Consider the following 13,038-nt stretch of genomic DNA (forward strand, 5'->3'; position numbering starts at 1 on the left):
CTTTATGTCAGATTTTATGTTTGTGAATTTGGGCAAATGCTCAAACTTTCTGCCCTTTGGTTTAGAGAGGTAATGCTTCTCCCTGAGTGATAGAGCATAGACACGAGGGGATTCTGCCCTTCTGCTCAGCCCACAAGCCTTGCCCAAGGTTTCTTTGAGATATTACTGATCCCCAAAGAGCAGTTAAGAAGAGAAGGATATACTGTAAACCCACATCTAGGTAACTGAGACCCAGATACAGCAACTGCAAACTTCGATTGTGTAATCTCTGGCCCCAAAATCAGCCTGGCTCATCTCAGCTTAGTTCAGCATCTCACTCCAGCCTTTCCCTTGTAATGGGGAACAGGCCAGGCAGATGCAGTCAAAGCCAGTACACACAATAGAAAACATAGTAATAAAATATACGCAGATTTTTCCATTCTGATTTTTACTGTACATATTACCTAAACAGACTCCAATCAAAACAAAAGAATAAACAATAAAGAAAGAAGTGATGCCATAAATCAGCACCAAAAAAAAAAAAAAATGCAGCTTGTGAAAAACAGAAGTAATAATACAATGAATAAAAATCCAGGTCCCAGCATCTGGAGTACTGCATGATATTCTGAGACCTTCCCTTCCTCTGCCCATTTCCCAAAGGATCTAATAGAGATCAAAGAGGTACAGGAAAGGGTAATAAGGCTCATCAGACACATGGAATGGTGTCTGCATGAGGAGAGAGTCAATAGAACAGGGCTCTCCACCCTGGGAAGGGAGTACACACAGAGATACTACAAAATTATGAAGGGCCTGAGGAAGGGAACCAACAAAATTACTTTCTACTTCTTATCGCACAAAGTCAAAGGGCTCCCAATGAAACTATCAGGTTTCAAGCAAACAAAAAGATTCCTTTATATGGCGTGTAATTAAAATCACAGAACTCACCATGACAAGAGGCCCTCAAACTCAGAGGGGAGAGAAGGGCTCTAAAAAGGAAATTAGGCAACTCCACAGAGGACAGGTCCATGGAGAGTCTTAAACACAGTACTCTAGATACAGCATCCAGATCCATGGACTCTAAATCAATGCCTGGCACATGTTCAGCAGCCACAGTAAGGAAAGATAACCCTGCCCTGGCCCCATTCCCATTCTTCTCTTCTCTGTAAGCCTCCAGTAATGACCACGGTCAGAACACAGAGCTAGATGGATCCCTGGTTTGATATGGTGTGTTCTTCTATTATGTTCAATATACTAATAGGAGTTCAACAGAAAAATCCTAACTTAAAGTAAAAGGAATTCTTTGTTGGGTTTTTTTTTTCCCTTGAAGAAATCTCATGCAAAAATTCCTCTATTTATATTAATGCACAGCACTAGACCAAATGCATGAACAAATGCCTTCTGGCTGGAAAGCTGTCCATCATCTCTAAAAGCTTGTATGGACAATGAATGAAGGAATTTCATTTTCCATAGTGAGTAATTCCAGGATGGAGATACCATTCAGGACCACAGGCAGGATCGTGACAGTGAATCCACAGTGTGCCAGCCAAGATCAGCAAATGAATGCTGATCATAACAGACTGATTGGAAAGACCAGCATTAGCAGCCATTTAGACCACAGACCAGGTGACAGCTTTCTAAAATGAAAATTCCCGATGCTTTTACCAAAAACATTTGTATTGTAAGCAACTCATCTGCTGAAATGAATGTTTGACATAATTAACAGTGGAGAAAACAGGAGACAAGAGGGAGAACAACAACAAATTAATTGAGTTTGCTACCAGAAAACAAAAAAAAATATATATCTCTGCTTTCAACTTTTACAGATAATTCACAGCTGCAGTGATAGAAGCTGCTGTCATGAGATTAGGCAGAGATTATGGTAAATGCAATTAAATCAGCTAATACCAAAATATTCCCAAGAGAACCCAAAGTCATCATTTTACACCAGCTTGGTCTCTGCAGAAATTCCTAGCATGGTCTTGAAGGAACTGTATGTGTCACAGTGGTGTATGAGGGGATAAAGCTGTGTTTTATGGGAAGGATATAAAGGTAATGTTCCATCTCCCTTCCACATCTAACTGATAATTACTCTTTCCCTGAATTTTACTGTGAACAATCAGTGGAAAAGTTTCTTGTCAAGATTTTCCTGCTAATTTTCCTCTTTGGAAGAACACCCAGAGGGTTTACTGACATCTTTCACAGATTAAATGGAACAGTACTTTATCCCATACTTTTTATACTAGCACAACCAAAGTGCAACCATAGTTAGTTTCAAAGTAATAACTTTATGTTTAATATCTCCTTACACCAGAGCTGATTTGCAAAACCAAGGGATTTCACAGGTCACAAAAGGAGAGATTTGAGCAGACTTCAGCCCCCAGCAGAGGATCTACAGCAAACATGCTGCCAACCAAAGCTTTAAACACAGGGAACAGCTGCATTACCCACATAGCAAAAGAATAATACTTTCTTAAGACAACAGAACCTAACTTTTAGAAAGGAGGTGGAAAAAAAAAAAGAAATCAAAACAACCACCACAGCATATTCCAGTAGAAGATTATCATTTAAACCACTCCATGATCAGTTGTGGCAGGCAATGAGAACTCCTAAGGCAAAACAGGGTGTCTCCAGATGCAGTGAGACCCATCAGACCTGGAAAGCACACACTCGACAGCAGCATTCCAACAGCCCAAGCACAAACCTCGCCTTTCACGGCTTACTTTGGCCAATATCTGAATTTTAACACGGATGTTTGGAACGTGGAATGCATTTTACAAGAGTCCCTTCTGCACTGCAGTTTCCTGGATATTCACATTCTGGAAATTGCTTAAAAGAATAGAAACAGAAAATCTGCATTTCAAAGATCAAGAGAGAAAAGTGTGTTCCAGCATTTCCAAGCCAAGTAGAAGATCAAGGTTTCTAATGCACTCGATGGAAAAGAATATTGGGATAACTGCATTAGAAATGTGAAAGAGGATTTAATACTCCAGATTAAATTGAAGATTAAGTTTCTAGTCAGGGAAGAATCTGTTCATCTTGGAAAGCATACAGGGAGGATGGGAGAAGCTTTACACATGCTAGCAGATTTTTTTTTTTAGACTTTCTAAACCAAATATTAAATCTCAACAGCTACTTCATATTAAAAAAAAAATCAAAGTAACCCTTATCACACAACCAAAATCATCCACCTGAAGTCGCACTTGATGAGAGTGGTGTCCTTGTGGTTTTGAGCAAATGATTGCTTGTATCAGCCCATGAATACTTAAAGCCAAGTAACTTAGTTCTGAGAATCTGCTGTCCCTCCCTTAATATATGCTGTGATTACCAGGTTCAGAGGAAACATGGACTAGCTTGGAAAGCATCAGTCATTAATGAGGTAGGTAGTTAAAGCTGAGTCGTTTACTCCTGAGAACAGCCTAAAAGTTTCCAAAAAGACAACAAAAAACGTGCCTGGAAGTCCACGTGTAAGAGAGAAATTGCTCAATTAGATTTGCTATCCAGGGAAATACCTGCAATAATCTCGATATCATCCATCTTCAGGTGTTGTGGTTGGGTTTTTTTTTTTTTTCCCTGGGTGACTGAAATACTGTTCTGTGCCAAACTAACCCAGATTTACTGCAAGGAAAATGACCTTGCAAGCCATTAGGGTTTGTTCCTATTTCTCAGCCACTGTTAATTCTTTGACAGTGGTTTACAGGGCTTTCAGAGAAAGCCAATGGACACGGGCACGCTGCTACTTCAAACACTGGTTTAATGAGACTGCCGTGAACTGTGAATAGAAAGGCAGTCCTGTGAAGCAAAGGGAATGAACAGAGACTCCTGTGAGTCAGCTCTGGGACACACAGACTGCACCTACAAATTGGGGATTTCCAATTAGCAACACAGAGAACAGAAGAGGCTGACGTACAATGAAGTGACTGCAACTGCAGGGCTTAAATGCAATTCCCATTAATGAGAGAGAAAAACCTTCTCCCTCTGCACACGAATGAATAAAATATCAGCATCTTTCAGAATATGGGGAAAAAAGAAACTCAAAACCAGTCATTAACTTTTCCTCCTGATTCTGTTTTGCGCAGCACCATTCTTTGTCCCAGGCACAGTTTCCACAAAAATGGATTTTCATGAACTAAATCAAAGTCTAAAGAATCTTTAGAAGAATAAATAATCTTATCTAGAGAAGAAAAAAAAAAAAAAAGAACAAGCTAGAACTTGTTAAGTCATCATCAGCTAAGAAAAGTAACATCAGACTCAGTCTTGTCCCTTTTTTCTGACATTCAATGTACATGAAGGCAAACTACTTCCATTTATTTGCTGCTTACTGAAATAAACAGGGCCTCTTGGTACTGCCACATATAAATAGTCCAGGAGAAATTATTTACTTTCCTCTTCCTTCTAGGAAGTCCTTAAAAAGAGGGAAAGAGGTGTTTTTCTGTACTGCAAGAAAAGTGCTATCCAGAACAGTGGCTGAAACAGGATCCAACAAAGGCTGTCGAATTTAAAACGAACCCTCTTCTAGTCAAATAACTGTATGCACAAGTGCCTACTTTTCCAGCCACAGGGAAGCCAAGAGTGAGATCAACTGTGGCTCCATGCCACCCCAAGGCCAGAGCAGAGCAGGCTCCTGGCTTCTACCTGGCTCTCTATGCTCCCTTCTCCTCAAAGGCAGCACAGGGAAAACTCCCAAGATAGCTATAGGGCAGAGGAGAGCTGGACCCCCAAAGCTGGAGAGATGAGGTCAAAAAGAAACTGGGGTTTGCAGCCCATAGAGCAGAAACCCATGCAGAGGGAAGAGAAGAGAAGCAAAGACAGTGAGTGCTGAAAGCTGAAAGAATCCAGAGGGACCTTGCCCCCATGCTGGGCAGAGCTACCATGGCAGAAGATTGAACTGGAAAGATGGGAGGAGTGGGGAGCACATGGAGGATGCAACAGGCAGTAAAAGGACACATACTGGGGCCCTTGAATTGGCTTGGCAAGGACTTAGGGGACAGGAGTACAGGAGGGACCCTGGGAGTGAGACTAACACAGTAGGTCTTGAGGACAGCAACAAGACCCAAAAGGCAAAGCCTGAGGACCAAAGACTGGAAGCAATTAAATGACTAAAGAAAAGCAAATGAGAAGAGATGAGCAGGCTGCAGCAGGTGAGGCAGGGCAACTAACCAGGGAGAGAGGAAGAAAAGGGCTGCCAGAAGAAGCTGCACATGCTGGGCTGGGTTCATTCCTCTCCAAGTCTGGAAGGGAACATCATACCATTATGCCTCCTCTGTCTGCAAAATAGCTAAGGGAAAAGGTCCCCCATCTCTCAAGACTGACTCCTATAGAGCACAGTCTACTGCTGCCACCAGTCTGCTTGCTCCGCCAGCAGATATCCATGAAGTAAATACAAAGGTGAATCCAACTCTTAACATCCATGTGGTTCCCCACTACAAAATTTCTGGCTATTCACTTTAGTTGTTCTGAATAGTAAGGAAGTTACACATCCAGAAACTATGCCAAAAGTACTTTGGAAGATTACAGACCTAACTAACAAACTGCAAGGAAATACCAGCACTTGGGAGTCTGTACACAGAGGAATTACTGAGAAGTGTAAATCTGTCTCAGAGCAGGACTTGAATAATATGAAGTAAATAGGGCATGGGGCAATGTTCTGGACCAGGAAGAAACAAAATATCGCATTATGTGAGCACCATCCATTCTGGACAATGAATTGAGCAAGGATTGTGAAAAAAAGAAAAAGCTATGTGATAGTGTAATTAAAGACTGTCACAATAAAAACACACAAGGAGGCCAAAATTAAAGCAGATCTTTCTTATCTGGCTAGTGCATATTTTTGCAGCACAATGAGGTCTAAACAAGTCTTTTTCTGCATGCGTGCAACCTTAGTCATCACCATAGCAAAGCAGTGCTGTTCTTAACTAAACGTCACTCTGCAAGCAATGAGTTCAGTTACTTGTACTGAAACAGCACTCAAAGATTTCAAAAATTAAGACACATCACGGCAGAAGTATGCCTAAGAGAGAATCCTTGGCTTTGTCTCTTTTGGGAGGGGGATGGAAGACAACCAGTACATCACACAAATTGAAGTAGAAAAGCAGCATGCATAGTAATGTGCCTCATCTTCCAGCACATGCCATGGGAATAGAGAGATGTAATTATTTTCCCAAGATTACACAAGGGTTCTCTGGAATCCAGTTGCAGGCCAGAGCATGTAAATCCTTGGCTGCATCCAAGGCTGTAAGCATGGGGGCAGCCACATCTCACATGTTTCTAGACTCTCTCTAGCAGAGCTTTCTGGTGGCCTCAGGTATCATCTGTGCATGACAATAAATATTGTCACTGACTGCAGGGGAATTCATGGCCTTCAGAAAGAGTCACTCAATATTTCCTACACAGACTGTACAGACACAGCAGTAGAGAGAGCTCACACTGACAATGGAAAAACCATCTTAAGGACTGAGTTCAGAGAAGAATAAACCACAGGCCAAATCCACCTCTGCAATCCACCTCCCCAGAGGCAGCCAAACTTCATTCATAACTTCAGCTTACTAAATAGCAAAATTAGCAGAGCCTTAGCAAACTTGTTAGAATTAAAAAAACTTGCAACACCATAGAAGCAGCATCCCACAGATCCCAGGATAGCAATGACACTTACCTAATCTACCACACACTGTTCTTCCCCAGGCCTTGGGACTCAGGACCCTACTTGCCTTTTGGAGCAAACTTTTGTTGTCCTATTCTCAATTAAATTTTAAATATCAATTAAGGAAAAAAAAATCAGCCTGTAGCCAGTGACAGTGCAACACTTCTTCTCTACTTTCACATAGAGGCAATTCATACCAACCTTTGCTCAGAGCATCACAGACTTGGAGCTTTATCCTTTATTTGTAAAATCTTGCAACCCTGAGGACATGACCAGTGAGAGAGGAAGGAAAAAGCCTAGGCTGTCTCTATTGCTTAATGTACCAGATTACTCAATTTGCTTTCCTAAAGAAGAAAAGCATTTTGACTGCTAGGCTCACAGATGTTGCAGTAAGGTAGAAAAATCATAAAGAAAGGCTTCATAAAAGTAAGCCTGCTCTCCTAAAATCAATGGCTGACCTTGTCAAGGCTAGCATTTTGCAAGTTCCCCTGCGAAAGCAATCTTGATCTGAACAGTTTGTTAGCATAACGATCTATTCCTGGGTGAAAAACAACTTGCACCTGTATAAACTGTTTTTACACCGTTAGATACAAAAATGAAAACTATCTCTCACAAACAACTTTTTCTGCACGTACACACGGAGGGTTTGAGTGACTAATTAATACAGGGTGACAACTTGTTACTAACCAATAAGTAATTGGCAAGAAAATTACTAATCAACTGGAGTCACACACGAGGTCTGTAAAACTGTATAAAAAGGAGTTATGTGAATAAACAGGGGGCTTTTTTCCACCATGAAGGAAATGGAGTCTGTGTGATTTATTCCCATACCCAGACAATCCCAAACTGCCCTGGAATTTCTCCATCAGCTTTTGCACTGGTGTTTGCAATGCCCTTTCACACTTCCTTGCTATTTTGCTGTTGCACGGTAAGGAACTTTCAGGCCAGAGACAAGTATCCAGGTTTCCTGCCTTATTTTAGTCAAACATAAAACAAAGAATAGTTACCTCCCTGCTGCTTTTCTCAGAGACACACTTTGCTTTTTGCTGCTGTGCTTTGCATATGAAAGCGACCGCCACTGACCTCCAGGGTGCATAAGTGCAACTAGGAACAACTTACCAAAATTTAAGGAAGTTGTACCCCATCTAACAGAAAGTGTTTTCCTCACAATTTTATAACCCAGGCAGTTTCATACCCACACTTTCTTATCAAACACTCTCTAACAAATTCAAGAAAATGTGAAGTTTGCACACATGAAAGCCCACATCTGGGAAAGTGGTCACACTGTTCTGTCTATATCAGTTACAAATCTAGAATGTAGCATTGCACTGTGTGGCATGGGGAAGGAACAGAAATTCAGTTGACTTCTGCTTTTTGAATAGTAATTCCATGTTTAAGCAGAAATGTGCTATACTATCATATTAGTCAAAAAAGAAAAAAAAAATTAAAAATCATTGCTACATACACAAGGATTGGAAATAGAAGCAGCCAGTGAGGAAAATCCAAGCAATTGCTTCATAGTCCCACACTGTGTGTGCCAGCACCTTCCCTCCACCTCTCCCTGTGCTCTTCCTTCATGCTGAAGGACAGCATCTGTTTCAGCTCAACCGCTGACCACGCACGCTGCACAGGGACTCAGGGAAGAAATGTTACGACCTCAACATATTTTTCCTCACGGTCTGTCAAAGTTAGGGCCAGCGCAGACATCCCTGGAATGCACCACATTCTGCAGAGCATTTCCACCTTCTTTCTCTTGCCACTATAAGAGGAAACAACAGCGCTGCCAGTTTAGTCATCAGATCACATTTATCCCTGCTACAGCCTTTAGGATTTCATTGGATTTTGGATCAATGAGGTTTTGGGCCTGGTTCCCACAATGCTAATGAGTAGTGAGCTCCCACCTCTCTTTTACACACACAACACAGAGATAGAGTGATGCTGTTGGGCACAGTTCCAGGTACACCTGCTTCTTCTGCAACCTGACAAAAAAAATTAAAATAAAATACATAAATAAATAAAAATAACCCACAACAAAACCTCATTAAGCCATTCATATACATGGAAAATAGCAGCATTAATTCCAGTCTATGGTCTCCTCCAAGGAAGGAGTCTCACCACCAGCAGACAATAAAAATGAGCTTCTAGGACACCAAAGAGAAACAGAAATTTCAGTTTCAAAAGTATGCAAGCTGTTGCGGAGTCTTGTTTTTCAAGAAGCTTAGAATGCAGGCCCCAGCTATTTATACAGCTCAAAACCTTCAGAGTGATTAGGTGGCTTGGAGGTGTTCATGGGCTGGACCACATCTAGCAACACAGAGTGTGAGGCACATAGGACATGGCATAACCAAAACCATTTAAAAAAAGAAAAAAAGGTAAAAAAATACATTCCAGTTTTCAGTGGCTTCAACAAACCACAAAAAAGAGAATAAGTGATGATTGCCACTGATAGTGATTTTCAACAGGACACATACCACACCAGAGTGAAAGCACTGAGGCCTTACCCCAAACACAAGTACAAGCCTGACATGAAAGTTCCTGTCTGTCCTTCCCCATTTATATCACATGGAAAGGCACAGACACTCACATGCCTCTTTCAGGTTTTAAAACTCAGGGAGATGGATCAAACCCACAAGAGATTCTAGTTACCTCATCTCAGTAGCATATGCCAGCATTCCCTAAAATTGCAATAAATTGTGGTGATAAAACCTACAACTTCCTCCAGACTAACTCATTCCTAACTCCTAAAGGCAACTGGGACTGCAACCCACATATTCACTGGATAGCTGAATATAAGAGCAAGTGACAATAATGAACAAAAATATCTCTGCACCAAGAATTTACATAACTAGCACCAGTTACTGCTAATTAGACCAATTCCCTTAATTCCTCCATTACATTTTCCTGCATTTTTCAGTTAGCTCTAGTAAGAAGAGGTATAATAAATTATTATTAAATAGAAACCTACTTGATCACATTACAAGTACTTAAAAGTACAGATCAGTGCACTACTACTTCATTCTAATTAAAACCTTACAATTAGTAATCTGGTAGACTAAATAAGATATCTGAAGCTATCTCACTGTGCCAAATCTGTCCACCAATTTTGGAGCTTCTGAAATATTTGAAGTTTTTTCACCCATCCTTTTGCCATACAAGAAGACCTACACAAGTCAGACAAATGTGAATTACAAGGAAAAATTGCATAATTAATCTTACAGATTCAACAGCAACTTCATATTTTCTTTCTTTTTTCTTCTACAGCAAGGATTTCCTTTTTTTTTTTTACTACGGAATATATTTTAATAGAGAAATTGTCTTGAGTTCTTCCTGCTTCATATCATATAATATGTCAACAGCACAACTCTCACAGGCACGCTTCCCTCTCAGCCACTGGGACCAAGCCAGCTCCACTTTGGGCATCCCACAGCTAACTCTCACACAGCAAGTCATTGCAAGTGTGTTGTACACAGTCAGTCACTTGAGAAGAGAGCAGCTGAGCAGCTTACACCAGCATGAGAGCCCCTTTTCAAACAGAAAGCAGCTATGTACATGCAGGGCTTGATTTGCCATGAGCAGAAATCCTTCACAACACTTGAAGAGGCAGCTGCCAAAAAGCAAATGCCAATTGGCAGCGTGGAGGAGCTCACTCTGAAGCCATCCCACGTGCATGGGCTCTCCAATACAGCTTCTGCAGCCTCTCTTGAAGAGGCTGGGAAACGAGAGGCTTTCCCATTGTGTAAGAAAGGGATGTTCCCAAAAGCAGGGCCAGAGGGAGGGTGTCTGGAAAAAGTACAAAGCAAAGGAGGGGAGAAAGGAGCAGTAGGAAGAAAGAAGAAACAGGAGTAAAAGAAACAAGGAACAAGATGATGGAACAAGACAGAAGATGTTTTTTATATTGATAACCTCCTGGCCCCTGTTGTGGGCATCAGTCTCTCCCTAGCAGCAAGCAACAGGACAAGAGAAAATGGCCTCAAGATGTGCCAAGAAAGTTTTAAATTGGGTATTAGGAACATTTTCTTCACTGAAAGGGTCGCCAACAGACTGCCCAGGGAAGCAGTGGAGTCACCATCACTGAAGTTATTTAAAATATGTGTAGATGTGGGACATGGTTTAGTAGCAGGCTTGGCAGTGCTGAGGTAATGGTTGGACTTGATAAACTTAAAGGTCTTTTCCAACCTGAACAATTCTATGATACTATCCATCAGGGAAAATAGAGACAAATACAAGGATTAAAGAAAACAAAAACACTAACGTGTCCTCAGATGCTCTCCTCCTTTCTCCCTCCTTCTACCTTCTCCTGCCTTCCCTCTCCAACAGCACAAGGAAAACTACAGCAATTTCAGGATAAAAACAAATGGAGCAGGAGCGGGCAGCAGCACCTGCAAATGGCCCAGATGGCCCTGCTGGGCACGCGCAGGCCCCCGCTGGGCTGCTCCTCGGGCGCTGGCGGGTGGCAGGAGCTCCAGGCGCCGCGGTGGCCAAAGCGTTGCTTCCCGTTCTCCCGGCCGGACAGCGGCACCTGCGGCGCGCTGCATGGAGAGGACACAGGCGGCCGGGCGGTCCTCTGGTGAATGCCCCCATTTTTCCTGAGAAAAGGGAGGAAAAGGAGGGAAAGGGGAAAGAAAAGGATGTCAAGACTTGTGTTCTTTGCACTTTTACTTATCAAAAGGTTGAATGCTATGAAATCGGCACAACACGGTATCAAACTACAACAGACAAAAAAAGCCTTTGTGTGCTGAGAGGACAGTATTTATTACTTCCTAACTAGACCTAGAGACTTGACAGCAACAGAAGATGAGCATTCCTGTACCAAGCTGTTCTCTGGACCTCTGTTAAGATGGGAAGCACTGTGGTGTCACTCCTAATTTTTTGCTCCAGAAAACAAATGACGTTCCACCACTTTTAAACAGAAAACCAATCTGGACAGGTTGGAAGAAGGAGCAGATGAGTTTTCAGCAGCACATAGAAGGCTGTTTGTTTTCTGCTGCCCCTTAAAGTCAAATGCAGTCGTAAAATCTTGAGCATCACAAAGAGATAAACGCACAGTAAATGCACAATAAATGCAGCCAAAGGAGATTCAAAAATACAGCGCATCTGGACTAAAGAGCTTAATTCCTACAAGCTAAATAGTGCCACATCTGGGCAACTGGCCGCCACTGAAACAAGAGAAATATCTGGAACAGGCCCCCTGGAATGTGGGCCTATGGGAAGAGAGAGACTGAGGAAAGGAGGGAGGAGGAAGGCACAGATTTTCCTCCAGTTAATTAACAGTCGTGTTCCCTTTAGCTAGGCAGCTCCTGAAGCACGCCTGTCAGGGTGTAAATGCAAGTGTTAACAAGCAAGTTGGCTGTCAGCCCCCAGAAATCTCCCTGGCTACTTGCCCACCAGTCACACCATTAAGAACTACTTATCCAGTGAAAAGAGGAGGAATCCCCTGCCGATCCATTGTACCTGCCTGCCGATTGCTAGTGCTGCCAGAGGGCAGGCCTGAAACGTGGCCCGTCCCCATTAGGGCAAGGGACACAAAGGAAGGGAAGCCAGGATGCTCCTGAGAGTCCCCCTTCTCCTCCCTGCAGTTGCTGCTCTTGCCTTGTGCCAGCTCTGTTCATTTAATTCACTGCAGAAACACAAATTCAGTGTCCTTTTTATAACCCAGATACACACAAGCTCATGTAGGGTGTGACAGGTTACAGAGCTGGTGGGGCAGCACCAGTGGAAACACAAGAAATGATATGAGGAGTGAGAACTCTGATTCTCAGGAGCAGTGAGCTCTTACACTCACTCACAGGTCTGCACCAGGGATGTTTTGGGAGAGAAACTGATAAAAACCATATATAATGGTTAACATAAAAGTATTCTAATAAAACAAGACTTCTGACTTTGAATGGAGATGGAAAAGGGCACAGTTATTTGTGACACTAAGTGGGTGAGGGGTACAAACTTCAAAGTATTTAATTTTTCTCCAGTGACTTCTGAGAGCTGCTAGTTATTCCAACCAGAACTGGATTGGTATTTTCCCTCTTTTTCCATTCTGAAAGGACAGAAAAAACATCAAACCTGGTTTTACTACTAAACTTCATACAATATTTCTAAACCCATGGCAATGTGATGGAATAATCAAGCAGATATTGTGAATGGAAGGAGTTAAGCCAGAGAAACTTTAAGATGTTGATGCTTCAGTCAGAACTCCCACACAAAAAATAAATGTTAGTCTTGCCAGGGTGAATTCAGCATTTTAGGAATCAGTTCTTCACATCTGGTCGATTTACCCAGGTAGCAAGAGCGTAACAAAAAATTTAAAAAAAAAAAAAAAAAAAAAAACACCACCACAAAACAAAGAATGCAATTGTGAGTCCCTCCAAATTTGTCAATGTGTGCCGTCCATCTAAATCAGCAGGGCAAGTCCATTTCCCCCCAGTGCT

The 13,038-nt window shown here is 42.0% G+C and overlaps 1 protein-coding gene across 1 annotated transcript in view; it reads right to left on the minus strand.

Annotated features, from left to right (window-relative positions):
• TMTC1 (transmembrane O-mannosyltransferase targeting cadherins 1) overlaps positions 1–13,038 on the minus strand; it is a 134,816-nt gene that overhangs the window by 106,489 nt on the left and 15,289 nt on the right. The window contains exon 5 of the mRNA XM_053943144.1: positions 10,996–11,202. Within this exon, the coding sequence (XP_053799119.1) occupies positions 10,996–11,202 (207 nt within the window). The remainder of the gene's footprint in view (positions 1–10,995; positions 11,203–13,038) is intronic.

The sequence above is a fragment of the Vidua chalybeata genome, chromosome 5, assembly GCF_026979565.1.
Source record: "Vidua chalybeata isolate OUT-0048 chromosome 5, bVidCha1 merged haplotype, whole genome shotgun sequence".
NCBI classification, from domain to species: Eukaryota; Metazoa; Chordata; class Aves; order Passeriformes; family Viduidae; genus Vidua; species Vidua chalybeata.